The 27,848-nt window shown below is 39.1% G+C and overlaps 3 protein-coding genes and 2 non-coding genes across 6 annotated transcripts in view; 3 read left to right on the forward strand and 2 right to left on the reverse strand.

Annotated features, from left to right (window-relative positions):
- Positions 1 to 183: 183 nt before the first annotated feature.
- On the reverse strand, positions 184 to 9,286 carry LOC145495125 (cytochrome P450 1A1-like). The gene is made up of 2 exons (XM_081474697.1): positions 3,698 to 9,286; positions 184 to 3,071 (listed from the first exon to the last, which is right to left on the reverse strand). Exons 1-2 carry the CDS (start codon positions 4,534 to 4,536, stop codon positions 2,441 to 2,443), a joined length of 1,470 nt encoding a protein of 489 aa, XP_081330823.1. The 5' UTR covers positions 4,537 to 9,286; the 3' UTR covers positions 184 to 2,440.
- LOC145495121 (muscle, skeletal receptor tyrosine protein kinase-like) lies at positions 9,285 to 22,612 on the forward strand. The gene is made up of 9 exons (XM_081474692.1): positions 9,285 to 9,810; positions 13,628 to 13,871; positions 14,111 to 14,562; positions 15,100 to 15,441; positions 15,802 to 16,077; positions 16,659 to 16,846; positions 17,471 to 17,650; positions 19,178 to 19,400; positions 21,239 to 22,612. The coding sequence occupies exons 1-9, from the start codon at positions 9,747 to 9,749 to the stop codon at positions 21,364 to 21,366; spliced, it is 2,097 nt and encodes a 698-aa protein (XP_081330818.1). The 5' UTR covers positions 9,285 to 9,746; the 3' UTR covers positions 21,367 to 22,612.
- Positions 18,558 to 18,629, forward strand: Trnaw-cca (transfer RNA tryptophan (anticodon CCA)). Its single transcript has one exon. It is a non-coding gene; the product is annotated as a tRNA-Trp (tRNA).
- On the reverse strand, positions 18,859 to 18,932 carry Trnar-ucu (transfer RNA arginine (anticodon UCU)). The gene has a single exon. It is a non-coding gene; the product is annotated as a tRNA-Arg (tRNA).
- Positions 22,613 to 22,617: 5 nt separating the features above from the next.
- LOC145495120 (muscle, skeletal receptor tyrosine protein kinase-like) overlaps positions 22,618 to 27,848 on the forward strand; it is an 11,193-nt gene continuing 5,962 nt past the window's right edge. The window contains exons 1-4 of one of the 2 annotated variants that reach the window (XM_081474690.1): positions 22,618 to 23,291; positions 25,961 to 26,198; positions 26,499 to 26,947; positions 27,494 to 27,848. The exon at positions 27,494 to 27,848 is cut by the window's right edge and continues 2 nt beyond it. In XM_081474690.1, coding sequence (XP_081330816.1) covers positions 23,228 to 23,291; positions 25,961 to 26,198; positions 26,499 to 26,947; positions 27,494 to 27,848 — 1,106 coding nt within the window. In that variant the 5' untranslated portion in view covers positions 22,618 to 23,227. The remainder of the gene's footprint in view (positions 23,292 to 25,960; positions 26,199 to 26,498; positions 26,948 to 27,493) is intronic. The other variant, XM_081474691.1, reaches the window with a different exon arrangement.

Raw genomic sequence — 27,848 nt, forward strand, 5'->3', positions numbered from 1 at the left:
GAAAGCTGGTAGAGGTATTTATGACTGTGGGCTTGTATCGTTCACAACAGCACGGTCGGCGAGGTCAAAGAATTGATACAAGGACACCCGGGAAGACAAGGCCAGAATGTGTTATCGTGATTAGCTTTTTTTCTTGGCAAGAGAATTTGATGATTTCCACTCGCTTTCTCTGGTTGTGTACTCTAAGGTAAGCTTAAATTCTTGTTAGGTTTTGTTTCATTGTTTCTTTATTGTTTTATTTTGTACGCCCCCATTGAAATTCTTCCTGTGTTAGTATCGCAAGCTCGAAATTTGTAAGCTTGTTTTTAAATATTTAGGGGGGAAAAAAATTCGAATTGCGTTTTCTTTTAGTTTTGTTGTCGCTCACACTACATTTCTTTTGTATTCCATGCAGTTCGACCAGAGTGAAAATTTCTTCACGGATGCGATGCAAGGCAACCTACATGTACGATTGAGTAAATATACACTGTAATATTTTAGTGATGGATGAACAAATTAAGTCTAAGAGACTGTGTAGATCTATTTGTTTGCGAGAAAGATATACTGTCCAATTGTGTCGAAAAGCCGGAAGCATGGTGGCTGGTGATGTAGATTTTTTTTGCTCCTAGAAATGAGAGATTTCAACAAATTGACATCAAAACTTGAATTATGGAAAAGAGAATACTTGATACTTGTCAACATTGGTATGTTCTGTAATCGTTGCAAAAGTCTATTAGCAGAGACATATCTGTAATCCTTTTGAATACTGCTGCATTGGTAGTGAGACCAGCACAAACAATTACCAAGACATATAGGGATAAAACACCGTGATTTTAGTTTCCAAGAAAGAAAATTATTGTTATTTTACTTGCATGCACTACAATATGTAGTATTCTTATTATTGTATTGCACCAAGCTGGGGGACTTCTTCCTACAGTTGACTAAAGGTGCACTTTTTTTCAGGCTGGAGGTGTTATAAGACTTAACAGGACAGGGATTTCAAACATTAATAATTTTGATTATTTATCTCAGAAATAAGATCTAGTGGGCCACATAAGGTTTGTGAAAGGGGTTTCAGGCTAAAAGCTACACGTATATGAAAGGAAAGCCTATCCTGTTAAAAACACTGTAAAATGGGTAGGTTTCTCACCTTGGGCCAGAGCCTCCTTGTGTAAAACTTTGTTACTTTCCTTCCTCCTTTTCATGGACATAGTTCTATAGAAAAAAACCTTATAAATTGGAAATAAAAACATTCCCAACACTTCAGGTTCATGATTGAAACAAAACTGTCTGAAATCAGTCTTATAATATTGAAGGAAATACGTATTTTTTCTATAGATTTCTTGACTTAGCTCAAAGTAAACAAGATTTTGCCAATATCCATGTCTCACTTAAGTAAATTGGGCAAAATACTCTTGGCAGTCCTGGCATTGTTAAGTTGATTGTCTAAAATAAATTTCATAACCATGTATTGTAATTTTTGCATAATAGTAATCATTGTTATACAGCTGTTTCATAATGTTAACTGAACAAGGACCATAACCAATTTATCTTGACCCAAAATGCATTGCTGACTCATATACATAATTATATTGTCAATTTTGCCCCGACTGGTAAATATGGTGAACTCTCATTTAATGATTTCATTTTGACACATCTGTTGTTATTCTTGGACACTACATCATGTACAAGTTAATATGATAACAATGTTCCAATTTCAATCAAAATTAATTGTTATCTATTTTGAAATTTATAAGCTGTCTGTGTAAACAACCTGTTTTTTGATTTGAGCCCTGGCTGGGAACATTGTGTTGTGTTCTTGAGCAAGACCCTTAACTCTCACAGTGCCTCTTTCCACTCAGGTGTATAAATAAGTACTAGCATCCCATCTGGGGGTTAAGTAGAAATACTCCAAGTTGCTTCATGCCACAGAAACTGGGATAAGTGCCGACCTGATGGGCCACTTGGCTCATATGCAGACTTTACTTCCACTTCGGAGTGGTTGTTTGCCCCTTTTTTAGAACGAATGCTCGTGCAAAACATTTCACATGAAAATGACTTGATTTTCAAGAGAATGAATGTACAGGTGACATGCATTTCATACAAATAGTTTTGCACAAAGACTTGTTTTGCCACAGAGGCAAAAGTCAACTATTCATCCATGAGCTGGATCAGGGAGCCTTTGATTTACATGTTATGAGATACCAAAAGCACAAAAACCCTGTTGGACGTATAGACACTTTCAAGCCTTGTGGATTTTCTATCATACCACCGTAATGGCTTGAAATTTGGCTCGATTAACTTTTAATGTGGAAATACTACAGTATTTTCGTGACTGTTTCTACGAACTATTGAGGGCTTTCTCTCCTAATTTGACATGTTAAATTTTGTCTCGTTAAATGACTACAGTTAGAACGCTTCATTCACACAGAGTTCATGCACGTCCAGTCCCCTTATACCTCTATTTCGTGTTTAATAAATTCTTATTTCGTCTGTCTGTGGCACAAATCTTAAAGGGCTTACAGGAAAGCACGATACTGTAATCACTGTCATCCTCGTCAGGCAGTGTCGCACCAGGTGGACTCTCAAATTGAAATCTGTACAGCAATCGAGCAGCGTACAAGAAAACTGTTTTCCTGGCAAAAGACTCTCCCGGACACGAGCGCTTTCCCAATGAGAATGGCATGATACCCTCCAAATGCAGTCGACCTTGTTTGTCCAAGAACCGCTCTGGTCGAAAGCAAAATGGATCTTCCCAACGATCAGAATCGTGATGAATGGCCCAGAGATTAATGAAGACAGTCGTATCCCGCAGGATTAGGAAACCAGCAAGGGATGTTTCCCGCGTGGTTGAGTGAGGAACTGCTAATGGAGTGTCACTTACAATTCTCTGAACCTCAGCAATGAATGCATCCAAATATGGTAAGTTGGGTTTGTCAGGTAACTGTGGCAGTCGGCTTGTGTTGCCGATGACATCATCTAGCTGACTGTGGAGCCTGGCCTGTACATCCGGGTATTTGATGGCGTAAAATATCAACCAGATGATCACAACGGACGGAGTTTCAGTGCCGGGCATAAACACATCAGAGGCGCTACAATTGAATGGAAACAATAAATTCACAAATTTTGTCATATTCTTGATCATTATCATGAATATCAATTTATTATCATTGTCATAGTCTTGCGACAGGTTTCGTCTCCTTTACTGTTAATGTCAAGATATGTTTTGTCTGTGTTTGTTTTGTTTATACAAGTAAACTTTTACTTATTATACAGAATGTATTTCTATGCCGGGTCTCTTATCAAAACGTTCTCCGATCTAAACAGAAAACAACCCATTTTCTACGTGGACATTCTCTGTTGAATAAACTTTGTATGCGTAGTTTACTGTCTCAGTCTGATGTGCGCAGGAAAAGCTTGCGTGATGCAACTGACATACGCACTCAATTGGCCTCAACAAGGAGACGGCCAGTTGACACGTCATGACCGCGCTAACGTCAAAAAATTTGAAGTGGTACAGCTCTTGCAGCACGCGTTTTAACACGAACTAACATATTGTGTCTGGGTAACGATAACAGCAAATTCAAACATTCTGGTATGACAGAAAGAATGCAGAAAGAAATGACCCAAAATTCTTAGTTCGAAGTCAAATGTCCGGCAACAGTTCAAAACCTCCAAAATCAAGGTTTGGGTTCTAAAGTAAAAGGGGCTCTCTCACCTTGATATTAAATGTTCCTCTTGAAGTAAACCACAATTTTTTTGACGGAAACCCTTCAACATGGCATCAAGTAGATCCCGGATGTTATCACTCTGAAATGTCGACGCATGTTCTTTGAATTTTCTTTCGAATATTTCGTCCCGAATTTCTCCCGCTCGAGTTGCTTTCTTTATAATCTCAAAAGGAATGTTCTTGAAAATTGGGAAGGTGTCGATGAGATTAGCTGCGCCGAGGGATTTCGCGAAGACATGAAGAACTTCTATGAGCGCGTCTACCTCGTGGTCATGTAGCTTGTTTTCTTTCCCGAAAATAAGTGACGACAGGCAATTACCTAAAGATTTGAAAACGAGATCCTGCGGGCCAAATGGTTTTCCTTTGGTAGAATGAAATTTATCACACAACTCGTTCACATGTGAAGCAACATTTGCCTTGTCTTCAGCTAAGCGCAAAGCTGTTAAAGCTATTTTGTGCTGTGTTATCCATCTCTGAGAGAATGTTTGAAAAGCGAGGTCAGTAGAGTTTCGTCCAAAGATACTCCCGAAGAAATGATGAGGTCGACCAGCAAAATCCTCTGCCTTTACCACGAGTGCCTCTCTGGCGATGTCATAGCTGTTAATAACAATCACTTTTCTGCTTCCCATTTGGATCCGAAATAACTTGCCGTACTTTTTTGTCATGTTTGCAAGATCACGATAAGGCTGTTTGAGTCCAACTGATAGCAGATTTCCAAGTACAGGTAATGGAAATGGACCTGGAGGAAGATTTCTATTCTCCCAAAGAGTGCGCACGACATACGCAGCCATAAGAAAGAATAACAAGGCAATGGCTTCGATGATCATGATGCAGGCGGAATGACCTGGTTTCCAACTTAGGCTAAAAGTTAGCTTGGTTTCACTTCAAGAATATTGGACGAGACAGATTGTCACTTAACAAGTCACATTCCATCACGCAAACAGCACGCAATATTCGAGAGAGAAGGCGCCAGTATTCGTAAACATGAGTCAATGAGCCGTGAGTCAAGTTATGAGTTTGGTCGGCGGTTTTCAAAATTCAAAATGGTGGACGCCGCAAAAATCGGAGTAAGTACTGACTGTGAATTCGGTGGTTCGCTACGCAACGATTTTTGTGTCTCGAATTCATTTTAATAGACGAACAAGTTCAGAGGTTGAAATTACTCAAAGGACGCTAGTTACAGCGAAAGGCCTTGGAATTTTCTTTCTGAAATGGGTCGGAAAAGACCGGAGACTGCCATCGCTTGATCACAACTGATCTCGTACAAGAGACCTACTGACCGGAATATCACCTGATATGGTAGAAAATGTATGGTTTGCCAGCTTTAAATCTAGTGTAGAACCTTTAGAACCTAAGCCGGCACCAATGAACGACATGTCACGTGCAGCCGATAAGGATTTACTACAGTCGCTCGAGCAAATTGCCAAATACATGGCACGGGTCATAAGGTAAATATCCAATATAGCAGCAAAAGCAATAGAACTTAACGTCAAGACAAAAATAATTTTTGTAACGGTTGCTTTTCAAAAGCCACTTCCCCGGGACATGTATCGTAAAAAACACCAAAAATGCCACACATTTACTGTAGTTTATTTATTTTATTTTTTGTACTCTATTTGCACTTTTTTGGGCCAAAAGCCACTCCCCTGGGCCTACTCCATGGTGTGACGCCATCAATGATCCATCATATCCGATTTCGTGAACGTTGTCAGATAACCAAGAAAGCAACACAAAGTGACATACACAGCTTCAACCTTGATAAAAATGTTTATTTATTCATTGGACGTTATGCAAATGTTTACCAGCATTTAAGATATGCTTTCTTCATAACATGCCAGGCATTTGTAAACGTAAACGCAAGTTTGCAAAACAGTAAAGTTTTCCGCATGTAAAGAATGTGAAACCAAATATCAACAACAGAAATCTGTTTAGCAATGCAGATTAGGAGGAGTACAACAAACTTAAGAATAAGTACATGGCGAACTCTAAAGGCAAAGAATACACATTTGCGTACAGCGGGAGTCGTGCAGGCTTGTCACAACTTTCTAACTCCTGTGACTGATATCAGACAGTGCTCCCCCCTGCACCGGACTAGTAATCTAACTTAACAGCACGTAGAAGATCTGCACAAGTACTACAGCAGTCTAACGGCTCAATGCTACTCAAAATTTCTCCTTGTAAAACAGCATTTAGTGCCCTTCATAAACGGGAGTACAGTGAAGCACAAAAAGGTCGAGAGACCGAACAGAGAACGGCAAACGTACGTATGTCACGAACCGTAGGAGTCGTGTAGGCTTGTCAACCCCATTTTACCAGCACTTAACTAACGTCAAGGAGCATAAAGGTCCACAAAGCAAAAATATACGCACTCAGAACATGTGCCGCACATGTTCTGAGTGCGTATGGTTTACATCAAAATAGCTCCACACTGCAGATTAGCCATCGAGTGCCTAGAAATCCAGAAAAAATGCCGTCAAGCGTGGACTCATTTCATACTTTTAAAAGGAGGCTTTTAGATTTTTATGATGATATTAAACCCTTCCTTGTAATCTTCCAAGTAGTGAGGGTGTAAGTCATTTTAAATTAACTTGATTGTAAACAACATCATATGATAATTATTACTACTTTTACTACTACCTCTATGATTATAATTATTATTACTATTTTGTTAATATTTATTGGGGTTGAATATCAATTGGGACATCGTCCTGTTTTCTGCTCCAGTTGCTGATGCTTTTTTCTTTTCTTTCTTTCTTTTTTTTATTGTACATGCAACAAATTCAATGAAGTAAAGTAAAGTAAGGTCAAAGAAACACAAAATAACCAGGTCGAGCTTCAAACAAATAAGGATCCTAAAGTACATTACGCCATCGGCTAGCTCTATCTTGACCAACAGGAGTCGTGTTTGGCCTGTCAACCATTTGTTTCAAGATTGCACTCACCGATTCTGGAGCTGCACGCTTTCCCGCTGTTCGGAAGACATTGTTTACGTTCCGGAAGACTAATAATTTTGTGAGACATTTCGTGAGAATTCTGTTTTTAGCATAATTATTCATCCACTCGTTTGATCGAGCGAACTGTGTGAAATGTGTCAGTTGTATTCGAGTTGTAAGCTAGTGTTAGAGCTGTATGTTGGAATAAGAGTGTTCGAGAGTTATTTTGGCTCTTGGTTGTCAGTCCGTCCGACCACCCGCCTTCTTGGAAAGGCTCCAAACAAAACCGCTGACCTGACCTATAACTTGACTCATGGCCCATTGATTCATTACTCGTGACTCATTGACTCATTTGACTCATGAAACAGGAATGCTCCTTGAGAGTCTACTGCAAGGGTCATTCGTGGAAACTGAATCAGGAAGGAATATGAATTCACGTATATTTCTCGCACCCATCTTTATTTTGCTTAATGGTATGGAAAACTCAAATTTTCGTTTCATGGGTAAAGCCTGGTCCTCACTTGCGACACAAGCATAAGCAGAAGCATAGACATAAGAAAATTTAATTGACGTAAAATCACGGCTCAATGTTAACCAGCGTGTTAACTTGGCACGCAAGTCAGATTTGATGTTGAAGAAAAAGCTCACGAAATTAATCCCATGTATTCCCCTTCTAAAGAAAATTGCTCATCTTGTGTAAATGTAAGCAGATCATATTCTCTTGGTGTAAGTCAAAGCTACAGCCGTAAAAGTAAAAAAATTCATCTAAGCGTTCAATGTTTATTATTTATTCTGCATGTAGCGTTCTTTTTATTTCGTGCTTTGTGCTTGATGTGGAGTGGGATTCGGGGATGTCTGGAGACATTCCCGCTAGATGTCACCAAACCGGCAGAGTTTAGGACCGACTTCATCCAAGAAATCAGTCCAGGTTAGCTTTAAGTGATCTTTAATATCGCACAAAAAGTACTACAATCGAGCGTGTCCGTCTACGATTGCTCTCAGAATGATCTATTCATTGCAACGGCTTGTATTTAAGCATTTTATTACCTATTCATAAACTTTATCGGTGATCATCAAAGTAAATAAGATCGTTTGGATCTTAATTATTAAAAATTGAGAACAAACAACTTAGAAGGGAAAAACTTACAATAAAATTCCACCTTTTGTCGCAGCACCCAGCAGTGCCTAATATAAAGAAAGCCTTGATGAATAAATGTCACTTAATACAGAATCAGCCTTTGCTGAGGAAGGTATATAAAGAGAGCCCCCCATTATTTCCCATTTTCTCGTGCAAAAGAGGAAAATCGTTCAAAGCCACACCAGTGAGATCCAAACTTAAATAAATAAATGAAAAAAAAAATAAAAGACTTTATTTAACCTGAAAGGCCAATCAGTGATCACTGGATCACTGGTATTAACTGGCGATCAGCATTTACATATAAAATACAGCTATTCATAAAATTGTACTTTAAAAAAAATCAAGAAGATATATATAGTAAACTTAACTCTAAAGGCAAAAAAAAAAAAAACTACATCTGCGAACAGCGTGGGTCGTATAGGCCTTTCATATCTTTTAATTTTTTGAATATGAAATAATACCCGTAAGTCCTTAGCGACTAAGGATTACTACCACGATGCTAGCTCAGAATTTTGACTAAGCTAGGAGCACTGGAGGGATCATTGGAGATAAATAATATTTGTCATATTTTTTGTGACTCTCTTTTAAGACCTTTCATACTCTTTTATGTAAAAAGCAACTTATGCGATCATGACCGATAATAATCCATAACATTAAAATGAGACGCAAATAATATGTAATCCTTTAATTTAGTGGCCAATAATCCAGTTATCGCTCATCTAAGAACCACTAATATTCCATAATCCTAAAATCTTAACAGGGCCTCATTTATAATGCCTAGTTAACTGGTACCAGGCCCCTTCTGCTGGACACCTTGGTTTAACAGGACTATTCACGGAACTGAAAGGAATTGTTCTACTGGTATGGCCTACAGCATCATCAATTCCAGGACTTGTTAACAGTTTAAGAAGCGTTCAAAGAGGAAGTTGCATTGTTTCAAGCAGTAAAGTATAACAAAGTCGATTGTGCTGCAACTGAATGTAACCTCACTCCTTGTGGCGCGCCGGAAAAACCAAAGGCCATCCTTAGCTCCTGTAACAGTTTAGTCGCCACTAACCTGACGCTCGGCCGTGTTTGTTACTCGTATTTTCGACGTAATCACTGTTACAGACAGTGTTTGGGAACTAACAACATGACACCTGAACATTTTCTAATCAGAAAACTTCGAAATTCTTTGTGCAAAGGGTACGATCGATCGGGCGATGTTTTTAAGACCCCCACAGGGAGTCCCCCCAGAGTGCGCCAGGTTAACATACTGCACTTGACCTTATGGCTGTGTATGTCGGGGTGCGTCGTATATTTATGTCGTGTTGACGTGGTGTTTCAGTCGTGTGTCGTTGCAAACATGTGCCAGTCTTGACACGAGGATGTAAATTTGAACGTACCGTAAATCCTCTATGAAACCTCTTCTGGGACACTTACTTGATTCAAGCACGTTTGAGGGGCAGCCGGTGATAAGAGGGGGCAGAATTATGAAATTCCTATTCCAAAAAGAGGCGGGGGGGGGGGGGGGGGTTGAAGAGAGTGGGAAGTCTTATTTCATAGGAGGCGACGAAGATTTACAGTTTCTAATAGTAAAGGAATGAAATAATCACTTCATACACTGAGTACTTTAATTCTAATGTTTTGAACACAAAACACAACCAGTGTCTCACAAACCAAGAGGAAAAATAGTAGAAGTATGCAACTTGCACCTGAATATCCAAAACAACGAACGGTAACAAGCAGGTAACTGCCTTGTCTGTCATCAGTTCGTGTGTGGAAAAGATTTCCTCAGAATGAAAGATTTAGCTGTTTATCATTAGCTTCTCGAAATACGATCTAACATATCCTAAAGCTCTTATTTTCGGAAACAAGGCACGCGTCCCCTCATCTCCTATTTCGTGTCTGTGTGCAGCAGGCTATCTATCTATCTATCGGACAAATCACTGCCAGCTGAGTGTCGGTAGTTTTCTTTTCTCCCGTAATGGACCTCAAATATATTATCGCGTTCTTGTTTAGCTGCACCTTATCCTACAGTTCTACATCAGGTGGGTAAATTTTCACTGCTTGGGCATATACGGAGATATTTCGGCCCCGCTTGGGTATTACGGAGATATTCGGGCTCTTTAGGCTACTATCACGATATTTATCAATTTTTTTTACTGAGTTGGTTCGAGCTGTTTGAAAATTGCACGAATCTTTGTTAATTCGTCATGACGTGGATTTTGTTTAAAATGATCTTTAGACAAATTGGGTAAGAGCTATGAATCCGATTTTTAAGAATTCGACAATGAAAAACTCTTCATAGGCTCTTAAATAAAATGTATAAAACAGTATGACGGTTAGCCAGTGTCAAGCTTGCGGTCAGGATTAAATCTCTATCTGCCTTATTTTGTCATTTTGTTTTTCAAATATCCAAAATATACCTTGATCGCGTCTACTTAACCGTCCTTGTAAACGCTTAAAATCCCTTGTTATAGTCGCTTCAAAGTTAAGTAGTTGAGAGAGTTAATTGAAAACAAGTTTTGACTGCAAACTTTTGTCAATAGCATCATTAAACCCCGGTGTTGACCGTTAACAAAAGCAGATTTTTTATTTTCTTTCTAACCATGTTTTTATCTGCAGTTATTACAAGGTCGAAAAAAAACAATTTGCCTTTTAAAACAGGAAAAATGGCTTGCGTGCTATGTTACTATGTGTTGTAATATTCTAAGAGGTCTTAGAACGCTATAATGTTAGCACACGTTGAGACGCATCTCCTTGGTTATTGACGACACACCTGGTTTCATGTCATCGCATAAATTTCGGATAGGACAAAATGTGGACTGGACCAGTGGACCCCACGGGCTGTTGGACTCTTTTGGAAGACTTTTTTTGGATCATTTGTCGACTCTCAATGTTCCTGGGGAATGGGTGGGGTCGGCAGTCTCTTTGCAAGGAGGGGTACAAATTTTAACAAATTGTCGCTACACAATGTGGATATGGGCGAAACAACTAGAGTACATTTAAATTAAGCCTACTGGTGGTCATTCGCTGAAAATGGACGTCAGCCACTAGTGTGCATAGGGATCTGGGTTGGGACCGAAGAATCGCAAACAACTTGTTTTGATTATTATCCTCAGAAGCGCATTGCACTCACAGCCTTACAGACGTACTAATTGTGAAATCTCTGCACCGAGCGTAATCCATGTTGTGAAGTCCTTTCAAGTGTCTTCCTGTGTTCTCTGTTATTGAACACTCTAATCGGTCCTAGTCCAGCTTTATCTCTTATTAGACACAAGCCTTAAATAAACAAAAGCCGCTAATGGTGCAGTAAAACAGGATTACATTCGCTGTTCTCTTTTAAATTTCGGTCTTCTTCTCACTTGTGTGTATTACCTGCTGTGTGATAAGGTCGAGTTTTCAGGGACCCAATCGCCGTTTGACTGTCAGCTACTGTGGTCTAGCGTCTAACGAGCTTTTTCGAGGTCATAGGTCTGAATGGTTTCCGCTGTTTACATATTTTCACGTATAACATAACTAACTTTGTTTGCGCATGCCGACTTCGTTTTGTTTGCCTTCTTCGTAAGCCGGTAAACAAATTTCAGTTCAATGAAGCCTCAACTTTGTTTTGGGAGACTTAGCGTGTAAAGAAGAACATTATGTCTGAATGCCACTCTATCTTTAGCTCAGGGTATGGCTTTGTTCTTCCATGTGAGTGCAATCAGTTGCTAGTGCAATGGATCCTTTGTTTATCCGCTATGATACAATTAGCTACAATTTAGTTAAGGCTTTTTTGTTACTAGTCGTGAAGTAAAACTACTGTGTGTAAGAACCTGATGTCGCTACGATAACGTAATCTAAAGGGAATGAATGGCCGGCTCAAGGTCGAATGAAGACCAACTGACCGATCTTTGCCTCCCTAAAGCTTCTATTAAATGAGGACCCAGAATGTATATGGAGAAAATGTCTGTTCTGACTTTCTTCTCTGTTTTTCTCCCATATTGTAATTTTAAACGAATGTCGGTTAGATTTCTTTGACTGCTAGTCTTAAAGAAGTAAAGGAACATGAAGTTTGCTTTGACTGCTAACATAACACTTGATTGTAATCAGACAATCCTTCTCCGGAGGCTGTTGGAAGTAATTAAAATAGGATCTTGATTGACAAATGTCATCGGATAACGAACGTTCTCTAATTATAATTCGATCTACTAATGCAGTCTCGATTTCTCGAACCTCCCGATAACATCCAAGGTCCTTTCCCTCGCCTCAATCCAACATTGTACTTTTACAGCCGACTTTTTAAACTACCGATTTTTCGAACCAATTTTCGATACATCGATGCTAACGCTCTTGAATTGCATTATCCAATGATCGGCACTTTTTGATAATATTAATTATACAGAGACTTGGTAAATAGCTGTAAAATCATACAGATCCATACACGATACAAGAATTTGGTAATGGTAATGGCAGCCTTAGCTTGATTCGTCTATGTATCTCGCACGCACCTTACCCACGAGTGTGGATGTCAAAATCTCCTTAACCTCCCCCCCCCCCAAAGAAATCCACCCTCGCACCGCTTCCCAAGTATTATGATTGGACTAAAATAACTCAGCTTCACGCGAGAAGAGTTGTTGCGGCCATATTGGCATGGACCGTGTAGAGAAAAATCAATCATGATTCTCAACCTTTTTATTCTAAGAAAGACTCGCCAACACCCCTCCCCAAGTGTTACCATTAGATTAAACACAGTCCAAAAAGATCAAGGGTCGATTGGTCCACTCCAGTCCATATTCTATCCTTCTCAACTAATTGGATTCTTTTGGTCTTAATAATTAATTTCCTCTAGATTTCTTTTATGATTTATCATCTTATCTTTGTTAGCCTACTCCAGGCGTTCTGTTTGCTCAGGAGCAGCCCGAAAAAACGGCGAGAGAAAACGCGTAACGGGAGAGAGGGCTGGTGTTGAGTTTCGCTGATGAGTTTTTCGATGAATTCCTTTAAAACCAATGTTTTCATGCAGAGATTTCAATGTTTATTTTTTTTGAAATCCTATTAAGGGTCTATAAACACTGAAAGCATTACCCTGCACGGAGCGTAAGAAAAGCGTAAATAGGAAATTTAACATCGCAAGACGGATTCAGAATAAACACATAGAATGGTGCAATAAAGCGTGCAAATCAAGAAAGAGTTTCATCATACCTTTTTCTCTGATCTTACCTTCGCTAAGTGTTCCCTTCGATCTTTCTGTAGAGAACTGCTAGTTGAATCTAAACGAGAGGTTAAACTGAACTTTGTACTTAAAACATTACTGGAAGCCGTGCAAACGTCTATTGTACCGCGTGAAGCAAGACCTCAGAAACAGGAAGTTATTTTTTTAAATCACGTGCCCTTGAACACGTGATTTGTAAGCATTATTGCAAAGAACGAGTCAAGAACCGGCAAGGAGCCAAATAGTGTTCAGAAATAAATTTCTTCAATCTTAAAATAGTAATTAATTGACTAGAAATGGGCTGTTAGGATAAAGAAATTCATCGGATGAAAACATTTGTCCCATGCCCGGGGCGCATAAAAAGATCATTTTCAGAGATATATTCAAAGAATGAATCTTTAGAACAGATAAAATATCAAAAGTGACGTCATATAGGTCAGCTGCTGGCCGAATTGCTAAAAGTATAAAACTTCGCCAAATTACCAACACCTCTAAGGCCAACATTTTAAGATATGAGGCCACCTCAAGTTCGTCATTGGCGTTTTCACTTTAAGTGAGTTCCCCTCCTGACCAAGGAAGATCCGAGATATAAACAGTTTTCTTCGTTTTCCATGCATCGCCTGGCCCTCTACATTTGAAATTGTTTATAATGGTGTATTTTTTGTTGAAAGGGATGAGATACAACTGTTCCAATGCTGACTTGATGTTGGTTGCCTGTGGCCCCTCTAACTCTTCAAGGGATCAATGTCTGAGTTGGGGTTGCTGTTGGAATTCATCACTGGCTTCTGAAAATGCAACACAATGTTATGGAATAGCAAATAATCAGACCTCCAACAACTCAACACACACGACAAGTGTTCCCATGACAACGACAAAGAACCCAAGTACCAGGGAATCTCTTTCGACCACAGCAGGGTAAGTTTAAGTATTTTTTTTCACGTGTAAGGCAACATCAAAAAAATTTTGCTCCGAATTTCAAAGTTTGAAATATTTGTGTTCATCATAGACAACACGGAAAGTTGTAAGACTTAAGAACAAAAATTTAGGGTTATTTAGTACAGTTTAGTCCCGGCTACAGTTAGTTCTTGGAGATGATGCACTGTTTGCTTTTGTCATTCGTTTAAACTTTGGCCTTTTTTTAAATTCATCTCCAGTCCCAAGGGCACGTGCCAGGTGTATCGTGACCGGCCGTTGTGTGACAATTGGTTAAACGTCACTATGTTGGAACACCGCTGGACACCACGATATACAGACAACAGGTTCGGTGTGAATGGAACAGAAGCAATGATAGCCGCCTTCATGTATGTCATTAATCGAATAGACGGTCAAGAGAAATGTAAAAATATTTTAAGGCCCGTTGTCTGCGAGTACTTCTTGCCACCGTGTAACGAAAACAACGAGCCTTACAGCTACTGCAGAGAAGACTGCGAAGCTCTGTTTGATGTGTGCGACTTGGCCATGCGAGAAATCCTGGGAGCGGCAAAGTATTTTCATAAAGAACCAGGAAAGGACCTTGCTCATGCTTCAATGCCCAACTGTACCCAACTCCCTTATTCTGCTGACTCCAGACCTGGCAATCCCACCTGCATTCCTTTTGGACTCTTAAGTAAGTAAATAACTCAATTGATACATCTGCTCGTAATGAGCATTTTTACGCGACGTTCTGACGTCACCTATATGATGACGTCAAACGTCAGGCTTTTGCAAACAGGTTCGATTTTGAAGTGGAAAGAAAAAAGCCGTGGAAGAAACTCAAAAGTAAATTGGAACAAACCACAGAAAAGCGAAACTTTGTGCTATGTGAAAATGCTGTAAGTTATTTCTACCACTTTCACACAAACTTATAAAATATTCTGTACAAGTGCGGCATATTACATCTGCTACTATGTGGTTGCATGGCAGTAATGAAACGCCGTTTTCTTTTTTAAATATTAGGGTAAAATATTAAAATGACATAAAAGAAAAAAACTTCGAATGTAAGTCAAGAATGACTGAGTAGTTAAAAGTAGTTTGCCAACGAGTCGTGCCAAGAGATTGCTGTATAGTGCTCGCAGTATTATTTTTGAAGGTCTACTTGTAAACTTAACCATCGTTGTTTTGCATTAAACCATGGCCTTTACACAACTTGTGTTTTATTATTCAGACTTCACCACCGCTGAGCCAAGCATGGAGCAAAGGACGGGATCCTCACTGAAGTTCAACACGACTGCCATAGCTGCTGCGATAGCTGGTGCCGTTACTCTTCTTGTCATTATCGTCATTATCGCTTGTATCTTGCAGAGACGAAAAAGAAAACCACTGAAACTGTCGAAAGACATCAAAAGCGTGACATTTACAGCTATGACCATGAGAGACAGAATTAGAGCCCTCGACGAGAACAAAGTCCTGAGTCTGTTTAATCCTGATGACATAAAGCAGCTTCCGCTGACCAGTATAGAGTATGTACGAGACCTTGGATCCGGGAACTTTGGTTTAGTATTTTTGGGTACGTACGTTACTCACAACAGTAAATAATTTGAAGACATGATTGATCATCGCAGTTATACACAGACGTACCAAGTTGTGACCAGCTCCCACCTGGCTTGACAGAGGTCATGGGTTCGAAGCCCGTTCAAGCCTGAAATTTTTTCAGGCTTTAATTTCACATCTACTTGAGTTGTGCGTATAAATGTGATGATCAATCATGTCTTCATATCTTTCTCCGCAGTTCAAATATTCGATCTTTCATATAATCACTCGCACTAAGTAATTTGTTTTCAGAAACAATCACAAATGTCAAAGTTTCACTTATTGTCACTCCCATGTGCATGCAGTTTTAAAGTATTGATAACTTCATTGTTTTTAGGGAAGACGTACGGTTTGATTGAGGGAAAAGCCGATGTAGAGTTGATGGTTGCTGTAAAAACTCTGAAAGAAGGAAGCTCTACGGAAACTAAGGAAGATTTTTTCCAGGAAGTTGCTTTGATGTCTGTCCTACATCATGAAAATATCGTTGAATTATTAGCAGTCTCTACGGATGAAGAACCTTATGGAATGATATTTGAATTCATGGATTTAGGGGATCTTAATGAATACCTCAGAAAAGCCGGACCTTTCTTTGAAGGCGAAGAGAAAGAAAAAGGTTTGATAGAATTTGATAATAGCAAAACCACTTTTAGGAAGACACTTTATTAATTATCACATGGTGTATATACTTGCTATTATGAAGAGATTACAGCAGTTATCTTGTCAGGAGTACTTCTTGCGTGGAGAGTGGAGAGAATAATAATAAAGAGGGTTAAACATCCATTACTGGTGACCCAATAGTTTATATAATGGTCCTCCCAAAGCAAGTTTAGCTCAAAAATAAAGAACATAGATTACGAAATGGAAAAAAAATATATTATTGTTAAGCATTAAGAAATATACATAAAATTTAAATGGCTCCTTGAGCCCACTGTGGGCAAACACTGATGCTTCTAAACTGAATCTTAAAGTAGCACGCATGAGATTGAATATTTTTAATATATTGATGATTCAGTGTTGTTTCACATGCGCACTAGAGTGGAAAGTTCCTGACCCGAATTAATGTACATCGAGGATCTTATTAGGCTCCTCTGTCCCTGCCTTCCTTCTTGATGTTCCTGCTACTTGCGAGTTGATAGCTTTCACTCTGGGACAATTATTTGTTTATTAATTTACATGTCTTTTATTTGTTTACAGTCAGTCTCACGGCAGATGACTTGATGTCCATCTCATTACAATGTGCTGCTGGCATGGAACACCTTCAGATGCTCCGATTTGTTCACAGGGACGTGGCTACAAGAAATTGTCTTGTGGGTACAGGTCTCATTGTAAAGATCGCTGACTTTGGAATGTCTAGAGACATCTACGCTTCGGACTACTACAAGGTAAGCCGCTCCGGCAGAGATGACCGAAAATGCTAAGAATAGTCTGGGTACGAGACTAACATTGATCATGCGTGGAGGCAGACATGGCCGGAGATGCAAGATTGCATGTGTAAATTACATCAATGTGACGTCGAGGTTCGCTGAATTCTACTTCTCCGTTTAAGAATTTGTCCACTTCAGAGAATGCTTACGAAAATATACGTTTATGATGATCGGTCAATGTGTTTTCTATATTTATAAAAGATCTGTGGTTACAGACGGGAGTCCCTGATAGCAATACCGTAGACTGGTCGTTCATGAAACAGAGTATTCTGATTAGTTCTCAGAAATTCGAAATAAGGAACGCTGACGAATTAATTTCATCAATTCAGGGCCAATTACGATAAATTAAATTCTAACCAGGCTCCGAGGCTTGGGGGAATGAAACAAAAGAGATTAATATATTATTCATCTCTCGAACTCGATGTGATTTGCCTTGTTTGCCTCGGAGCGAAGTTAGAATTTTAATATATCAAAATGGACAATTTGCTGTCATTTGTGTTAAGCTGTTTTCCGTAATGCCTGCTAAAGCATTTTTGTGGAACAGGGGTGAACATGTAAAAACATCGCTTTTATTTCCCTCAGGTGGAAGGCAAAGTTATGTTACCAATCCGCTGGATGCCTCCCGAGGCTTTACTGCTTGGAAAGTTCACCGTGGAGTCTGATATTTATTCGTTTGGTGTCCTTTTGTGGGAAATCTACACTCTTGCTCTGCAGCCTTATTATGGCTACACAAATGAAGAAGTTGTGGAGTTTATTAAACAGGTTTGTCATAAGTCTATAAAGTTTGCAAAAATCTGTTTTGAAAATAATATCTGAGATTTTGGTATGCACGTTTTTGTGGCTTTCTGATAAATCTTCTGCGAGAAGATTAAGAAAAAAAAAAGAGAGAAAAAAACTACTGCGAGAAGTTTTTCTCAAAAATTCACGTATACCGCCCAAGCATTCAATAATTCAATTAAGGCAAGAATCTGGGAAATGATAATTAATTGATATGTAAACAACCTCACCAATTGTAAGGTTTAGGCCTGTGCAGCGTTTAATTCGCGCGAGTTATCACCCAAATTTGTGGAGCTTTGCATCGGGACCTTCCGGCACCAACATATGGCGGCCCTAAAGTAACAGAAACATCTGCCATTGAGTTTCGCCATTGAAACGAAAAACTATTACTTTATAGTTCCGACACATGGAAAGTAATGATTTTTCTCGAGCAAGGACTGTTCTGTTGAGCGATACTACGCGACAGCCTTCTCGGGCCGCCATTTTTTTGTCACGCAATGCATAAACTTGGAAATTCAAACGTTCTCAATAACAAAATGAGGTAGCCCATAGAGCTTAAACTTTGTAAAACGTCAATTTCTTTATTAGAGGGTCTTGTATCTGATGAAACTAAAACTTCAGAGGAATTGTTAATTGTTAATTGTCAATTGTTAATTTTTAATCCGGGAAAATAATGACGTCACGAAAACTACCGTGACGCCTATGTAATTCATGGATTTTGTATTGCATGTATTTCCCTTTTTTCTGTTCAAGATTGCGAAGGAACTCGACCATTATGTCATTATCCCAGTGGAAAAAAAAAATCAAAGAAACGCTCCAGTTCACACAATAATGTATTCCGTCTACCGTGCCGTATTCAAATATTAATTTTTCTTCCGTCAAAGTATGGGTTGACTCCGTGGCGCAATGGTAGCGCGTCTGACTCCAGATCAGAAGGCTGCGTGTTCAAGTCACGTCGGGGTCAGCGATGAATTTTTTTTTTCCTCCTCCGGTTGATGTTTATTCGAATCAGTTTAAGTGTCTGCTCGTCTCTTTCAGTATTTACAGAATAATCTGTAAAATATCTCATCGATTATTCTGCGTATTAGCGTTCTAAAAATAGAGTTTCGATTTTAAAATTGTTCGTCATCACAACAGAACAGTGAAGTAAAATGTAAAAACCGTGTTGGCTTGAAATGAAGGGAAAAAGATTCTACCCCTGGTGGGACTCGAACCCACAACCTTTGAATTAGAAGTCCAACACGCTAGTCCATTGCGCCATAGGGGCTGCGGTAAGGGAACTATGAAAAAATACTTATTGTTTTCTTTGTAACCTTTAATGATTTTGACGGCACAATAAACGGATGAAGCGACAACTCTTGTTTTCTTTTGATTTACTCGATCAATCCGTCTGTAAAAAAATAGAGAAAAAAATTTAGCGCAATAGAATACTTTTTACATTTACCTCTTTGAAACTAACCATCAAATCTCATAACACATGTACGTAATCAGAGAATATAATTTTTATCACAGGGGATAGTTCTGGGTCAACCCGACGACTGTCCGGACCACGTGTACCAAATAATGAAGAGTTGTTGGCACAAAGATGCTTCACAAAGACCCAACTTTACCTTGATGATAGCTCAGCTCAAACAGGAAGTGACGTCCCCCACCCATTCACTTGACCTTCCGTTATCAGTCCACGACAAGCAATCGTTGTACCAGAACATCGGGTTCTCGGCAGAAGAGTTCAAAGGCAAGTTAGATGTTGTATAAGCTATTGACTTGATGAAACGAGCGACTTTGGAGAGTTCTTTTTCAGGATCTTTTTTGATTGGTTTTTAGAAACAATAAAAATGACCGAAAGAAAAAACCCCATAGAACTCAGTTAAGCATCTCTTCGGCGACTAGCTAGACATGCACATTTAGCTATAATTCGATCGGATGAAAGAATTACTTTCCAGGATCGCTGTCTTCCCGACCGCTGGTCAAGGGGCGTGAACACTCTTACACTCTTTCTGCAACCCAGAATTCCATTTAACAAATTGACGTCAGTTTTTAATGCGTCTGTCCTCTTATTGATGATAAATTGCGTCATAACGTTTTCAAAGTGGCTGTGGAACCACGAGCCGCAGGCGAGTGGTTCCGCAGTAAACTTTGACAATGTTATGACGAAATTTATCATCAATAAGAGGACAGACGCATAAAAAACTGACGTCAACTTGTTTTTTACAATAACAAGACCCCAAAATGATCAAATGCCGGGAATAAATGAGGGGAAAATACGCCATAAACTTGCCGTAAACAAAGATAAATGAATTTTTTTCAAAATGACGCGAACATTGTCAATAGCTTTTCTCGCTTTTTGATTGGCTTCTTAAAAAAGTCCATAAAATCTCATTGGTTAAAAAGTTGACAGTTTGACAGCAGAAAGTTGAACTAAAAAGCTTACATAAATTAAGATTTTGTCCGTCTGTACTCTTATTGATGATAGAAACGAGCCAATCAGCGCGCAAGAAATAAGACAGTTATTGTAAAATTTCTGTTCGATGGAAAATTCCTGATTGAGTCGTCGGAAATTGCCGGTGACGAATGGAACAACCTTTCCGGAATTTCAGAATAAAAGAGGACAATTTCTTACCGGTGATTTCCGCTCACTTTCCTCCTGGAATTTCCGAAATTTTTGGTTGAATGGTTCTCTTTTCGGAAATTCAACAATTTCCAAATCTGAAGTGAATCACGGATCAAGTTGTGCTCAGCGAAACAGAATCTCAGCTTGGTCGCTAACAAGAGCTAATTGGTTATAACCAAAAGTGCTGACTGTCTCCTATGGGAGTGGTCGGCTGCGATAGCTTATCATTACAGGGGTCAATAAAAACAAGGTTACAACCGTAGTCAGCTGGTCACTTACGTGATTGGCCACAAAGTGGGCCGTCAGAGTAACTGTGAATTGGAGTAACCAAATTAAGGTGGCTGAACACAGTTTTTGATACCTGTGTTTCATTCACCTTTTTCTCTAAAACCCTTGATCCCTCGGTCGTCAAAAATGGCAGCAAGCTAGTTAATAACACAAACTTTGGTTTTTTGTTGGTTAAGCTGACGTATGTGCCGTTGCCATGGCAACATGAATAAATATAAACAGGCCTTTAAAATCGGTTTTGTTTATTTGCAAAAAATATAGTCATTAGATTTTCTTTATAATTTGCATGCAACAAGCTTGTAACGATTCTCACAAGTTAACACCATTTTGCCAATAATTTAACAGAGAGATCTTTAATTATCCCTTGTTGAAGGTTCACTGGAATATCTGGGTTCTTTCGGTAAGAAAGAAAAAGCTGAGAATTGCTGGGTTCTTTGCATCGTTACCTTTTCTAACATATCTTTGTAATAAAAGACTAAAGCCATCAATACGCTGCGTTCAATTATAGAGAAAAATAGCACAGATACTGCGGGTGTTGAGTAAATAAAATAATCGCTCTGTTGACGGCATGTTTGTTTTTTGCGATACTTGTGCACGCGCTGAATTGCATCAGCAAAAGCGCGCGCGAAAACTGTGTTCGGCCACCTTAACTGGAATTTCTTTCATTTCCTCAGAGGAGACCCCCATTGAGAAGAAACCTACCAAGAAGATTTCCGAGCAAGCTCCAGGTACCCCTGAGAATGGTCACGTGCACCCAAGCTCGGGTTACGTTAATGTAGCTTTAAACCTTGGCGTTGTGTAAGATGATAAGGCTTGATGAAAATCAACGAATTATGATGCGTTCGAACGTATATAAATACCCAAACGTACTTGCTCGTAGCTAGAACTGAAATCTGTTCAAAGATATCATAAATATATATTACTACGCAAGTTAATGATGATGATGATGATGATATTAATAAATAACAACCACAACAACAGTAAAAAATTGTACAATGTAGTTCCGACGATTGAAATGGATTTTTCATCCTCTCTTGGAGAACCGTTTGTGCATGAGGTTTGTAATTTTGCATCTGTTTGGTTGTGATTTTGTTTTTTTAAGTTTATTACCATATTCTGATGTTGAAATGACGTTTCAGTTTGTAACGATTCACATCGTCAGCATCTTTCCTAGAGTACAGTGACTAGTGCATTATTCACTTCCTGTGAAGCAGTTAATGTGTGATATTATAAGTTTAAGGAGCGAATTATTAGACCATTTAAACCACAGAATTAACATTTTCCAGGACAATAAGGCAAGCAGAATCGTACAAATTCTCTTGTAATTATGGACTGAACAGAACGAGCAGCTATCTATTGCTGTGCAATATTTACCATAAGCAAAAATGTTTGTATTACAAATAACCAAAAATATATTGGTTTTTTTTAAAAATAAATGCTGTAAAGGCAAGCTGCTGTCGTTTTTGCAGAATTGGAGGAATTTAATGTTTCAATATTCAACATGTTTCCTATTGTAAACTGGGCGCATTTTTATGTCTGCAAATCGTGGAATCAACATTTATCAGGATAGGATAGAAAGAAGGAGTTGTAGTGGAATCTGGCAAATGCTTTATTTGTAACTACGAGTTTTCTCATATGGTATGGCTAGAAAACATATATCTTGTAAAACATTGACTCTGAGGCGTTATCCGCGCAGACTCAGTTGCAGACTGCACGCCTCAAGGATGGTGCTTTTAAGTTTTATTGTATAATTTAAAAACACTTTTCTAGGTTTAGAGGCGCACCTTCAGTATTTTACTATTTGTCTATTTTGTATTTTCTGGTTGTGCAAGGCCCCTCAAACTGGAAACTTTTAACGACTTTTAAAAATATAACCGCATATAAGTAACGGTTATGGCCTCACAGAGAGAGCTCACTGTCAGTGTGCAATAGCTATTTTTGGAAATTTACCAAAACACAATCTTTACGAGTACATACAAATAAATGTATACACGCTATTTGTTATAGATTATTTGAACATTTTCTGGTATTCTTCGTTTTTTGGGGGGGTGGGGGAGGGGTGGGGGTGGGGATTGAGGGGTGCCAGTTCTGTGGCCCGTTGGGATGATTCTGGGAGTTCATATCCAACACTTTCCTGGCACTTTAATATACTAATATCTAAAAATTAAAAACAATTAACTTAACTTATCATTTTCGCGTTTATTTGAGGAACATAGAATGTAACCAGAATATCAAGGACTCTGAAGAAAAATAAGGGAGGTATCTTGAGGGAAATACCAAACCAGGAGCTAAATGATAAGCTCCCCCTACCCCACGTAAAAAGTGTAAACGCGGATAGTGTAGGGAGGCAAAAAACGCCCTCCGTCCTCCTCCTTCGATCCGCGCTTTGCCTTCCCTTTGCTCCCCTTTGCTACGCAGGCTAGACCCGGTAAACTTGGATGACTGAACCAACGAAAATAGCGAACGGAAATGAGAAAGAAATACTCTTGTCTGTCATCAATTCGTGCGTAGATCGCAAGAGGGCATTAGCGGTTAACTATTAACACTGTCGAAACACGAGCTAAATCTCACTCGACTCATGAAGCAGACCAGGGATTGTTCGGGAGCCATCGCTGCAAAGACGTTTCAATGGTCGAGTTCTCTGTGAAATCTACAATCACGTAATGGAGTTGAAATATATCCTGGTGGTGTTGTTTAGTTGCATATCAAGCTGTGCTTGTACGTCAGGTAGGAACGGCAAATCTATATTAGTTGGGCAATACGGAGAGGTCAAACACCGCATGTGGGGGCTAATATCGCTAGATATATCAAATGTTTTACACAGCTGATGAGAAGAACATGAATCATAGCTTTAATAGCTCCTCGGGAAATCGGGCTCGTTTTTATCGTACCCAGATAAAATGATTAAGAAGCATAATAAGATATAATACGAAATCGACGAAACAAAACTGTATGAAATGTATGTTTGTTAGTGTCAACCCTGCATCAGGATTACATCTCTTTGTAACTATAATTTTGTGATGTTGTTTTTCGTCCAATGTCCAAATCGACCTTTATCGATAACTGAGTGTGTATGTTTGAGTGTGTTTATAAATGCTCAGAGTAACCATTGTTAAATTTGCTTCAAAATTCAAGTTGCTGGGAGGTTTGACACTAGAAAAACGCATGCTGGAAACTTCCAGGCAAATTTAATAACTCCTAAGACCGTGCTTTTAACAAATCGTTTAAGAAAATTTGCATTTATTGTCAGTTATTTCTAAAATAGTCACTCTCTAAGTATCCCAGGCTAGCAGAAAAATTGATTGTTATGCTCAGTTAAAGACGAAGAGGAAAGCTTGTGTGATATGTTACAATGTGTTGAGACATGAAAATTCAAGCAAAACAAATTTCTGTTATCACCTATATCTTCGACGTAACTGGTTTTAATGTATAAGATAAATTTTGTTTGATTCAAGTGGTTATTTCAATTTTATTAATTAATTTCCTCCAGAATTCTATCTTATGTATATTAATTAACCCTGGACGCGTTGAATTACATTTAATATTTATGCTCTCCGTTGAAGATTCGATGCCGTGTCTTAGAAGATCTTTCTAAGAAGAAAGCAACCCGACCGAAAAACAACAAGGTGGTAATAAAAAGGCAAAAAACACGACATCATGTATTCACTGATTGAGCACGTATGATCAATGCTATGACTAAATACCGGTCAACATTTAAATTCTCTTAAGACGATCAATACACTTTCAAGTAAACGGATTATGAGAATTGAAGAAATTTAATAAATGGAAAAAATGGCTGCAACGCTGGCGGTAAGCACCGCGTCACGTATTTTGCCAGGAACACAGAAAATACTCATTTCAGTGGAGTTTTCTCTTCTTGTCATTGATTAATTCTATTTGTAAAATAATTTTTAGCTGTTATTTCTTTATACCTTTATTAGATCGGTATAAAAATATAGTAGCTGTCATAACGATTAAAAGCTTAAGAAACTTATGTGCTAGTGGTGAAAGTTTGAGACATATAAGCATAAGCATAAGCGTTCTTCTAGCGCTTTTGGACATGGTTGACATAAGTACGTGACAAAATCTTGGAGTCTTAATTGGGAGCTTAAGCAAATTACGACGTCAACGACAATGAGAACGTCTCCAAACAAAAGATTTAATTGCAGAACAGTGGTTGTGCACGTGCGTTATAAATCTTTGCTCATTTCTCAGCCTACAGATTAGCCTTCCTCGGCAAAACAACAGCAACGTGAAATGACCAAGTTGTGCGTAGTTTGGAGAGCGTACGTAAGCCACTAGGGTTTTCGTATTCCTGTGGAAGTGATCGCTGGCATTACATATTTAGTTTGAACAGCTTTTAGGACCGATTGGGGGACTGAACAGATTCAGATAATTAAGAAACTGGAAGGTAAAATATAAATCATATTTTTAATGGGCATCTTCCTCGCCTTTGTCGTTGCTTAGCTCATTCTAAAACTGAATTAACAAAACCCTGCATGTTTTTTCTATTGTTGTGCGTGCTTGATACCCCGGCAGAACTTAGCGGCATGGCATTAGTATAGCATGCAATAAGGGAAATATTATGACCACAAAATCTGATTGAAATGCGGACAAGTAAAATCCAATTAACTTGGTTGCTTTTACCAAGGTCTTGAGTCCTTAAAAAGTTTAAATAATTTGCTTCTGTGCAAATTCAACACATATTCCCGCCCACTGAATTGAAGATGGTTTCGTCACAGCCGCGCTGTGGTCATAAGTGAGAAATGAATTATCTTCATCTGATTATTTAGAATTTTAGTTTTATTGCCAGGCAAGCATTTTAGGCACATTGTCAGTTACATGACGATTGAACTCGCATGTGTGGGAGTTCACTAAAGAGAAGATTAAAATGTTCCTCCCGGGTTTAGGCAGGGATTAGTTGCTTCAAAGACCAGTATTGGCATTTTAGTCATTAGGGTTAGGGTTAGGGCTAGGGAAGGGCTAGGGCTAGGGCTAGGGGAGGCTTATATTGTGAAATGTTCCGCTTCTGTCATGGCACAGTAGAGTGCATATTTATCACCAGGTTATATCACCAGTTTATGTGGTTTTCTGTTAAACCTGAAAATGGATACAAAATCAGAGCCAATTTAAAGAGCTTGAAACAAGTACGCCTTTAAAGGGTGATCCAAAAGTAAAAAGACAGCCCTGGTGTATTTCCATCATCCTCCAAAATTGCTGAATATTTTAAGGAATCCGGTGATGTTCTGACTAGAAAAAGAAAACTTCATAGAGAGCACCTACTAAAAAGGTTTTTGGTAATTGAGTGTATACGTCAACTACTGACTTCCTTAAAACGCTCTCTCGATAACAAGCTAAGGGTGACCGTCCTCTATTAATAAACTTTTTATTTAAAGTGATGGCAAAAAACTGCTCTGCTTTACCACTGAACATGACTCTGGTGTCCTGTGGCCCCTCCAACGTTTCAAGGGATCAATGTCTGAGTTGGGGTTGCTGTTGGAATTCATCACTGGCTTCTGAAAATGTAACACGATGTTATGGAATAGCAAATAATCAGACCTCCAACAACTCAACACACACGACAAGTGTTCCCATGACAACGGCAAAGAACCCATCTCTCTCGACCACAGCAGGGTGAGTGTTTGGGTCTTTTGCTTTGTGTGTAGGTAGGAGGGTTGGGTGGGGCAAGGATGCTGGGCTTATTGAATGTATAGCGTTTAATTTTAGCCAACTCGGTCAGTGGCCTCGTCAGCCTAACGTCGGGTGATATTCCGCGCGATTTCGTAAGATAATTGTTTTAAACTCATGGACGGGTCTAAGTTTTCGCGCTGCGGGACCATTTGAATTTTTGATCGAAGTATCGCAAATACACCGTTGTGCGGGCTATTTACCAACCGGAGTATGACCATTGAACTTGTCTTGATTCATTTCCAGTCCCGAGGGCACGTGCCAGGTGTATCGTGGACAGGTGTGTGACACGTGGTTAAACGTCACTATGCTGGAATACCGCTGGGCACCACGATTTATAGACAATAGATTTGGCCTGAATAGAACAGAGACAGTGATTTTGGAGTTCATGTATGCTATTAACCGAATAGACGGCCAGGACTGGTGCAAGCGGATTTTAAAGGCTCTGCTCTGCGAATACTTCCTACCTCCGTGCAACGAAGACAATGAGCGGTACAGCTACTGCAGAGAAGATTGCGAAGCTGTTTTTGATGAGTGCAACTCAGCCATGCGAGAAATGCTGGGAGCAGCAAAGTATATCATTGAAAAATTGGGACTAGACTTCGCTCATGTTGGTGTGCCCAACTGTACTAAACTGCGATATTCTGCTGCCTTTGAAGCTGAGAATTCCACGTGTGTTCATTTTGGACTCTTCCGTAAGTAAACTTCTTAATTATCTCTTCCAATTTTTTCAAGACGGTCTGACGTCACCAGTTCTAATGACGTCACGTCAGGTCCAATTTTGAAATAGAGAAAACACCGGCGAAGAAGAAGCGTAAAAGTAAATTGCAATGAATTTAAAGGGTTTTAATTGGTATGCACCAACTTTATGTGAAGTAATTTGATGCAATATCTTTTTTACATTAACTGATAAAATATTTTTGGTGTCAAGTTTTGCATGTTATATTCCGTTGATTAGCTCTTGAGTTGCAGTTTGCTGCGCGTTATTAAAAATGGTCCTTGATCTCTATAAAATGCCGTTTGCTGAGTAAAAAATTGGGGTTAAAATCGTTAAAACAACGTTAAAAAAGTATAAATAATGTAAATTTATTTGATTAAGGGTAAGAAAATTAGTCGTCCAAGCTAGGAAGATGTACATTTTATTGTCTTTGAGGACCTTGAGTTACATAGTGTTTGGAAATGAAGCCATTTTTTTTCCATTATGCCGACATCTTATACTGATCTTTTGGTTCTTTATTCAGACTTCACAACCGCTGAACCAAGCATGAAGCCGAGAACAGAGTCTTCAGCGAAGTCAAACACGGCTGCCATAGCTGGTGCGATAGCTGCTGTCATTACTCTTCTTGTCATCATCATTGTTATCGCCTGTGTCTTGAAGAAACGAAAAAGAAAACCGCTGAAGTTGTCGAAGGGTTTCGAAGGCGTCCATTTCACAGCTGTGTCCATGAGAGACCGAATTAGAGCCGAGTCCATGCGCGCCCTTGACGAGAGCAAAGTCCTAGGTCTGTTTAATCCTGATGATATGAAGCAACTTCCGCTGACCAGTATAGAATATGTACGAGACCTTGGATCCGGGAACTTTGGTTTAGTGTTTTT

Source organism: Orbicella franksi, chromosome 8 (genome assembly GCF_964199315.1).
Source record: "Orbicella franksi chromosome 8, jaOrbFran1.1, whole genome shotgun sequence".
Taxonomy (NCBI): Eukaryota; Metazoa; Cnidaria; class Anthozoa; order Scleractinia; family Merulinidae; genus Orbicella; species Orbicella franksi.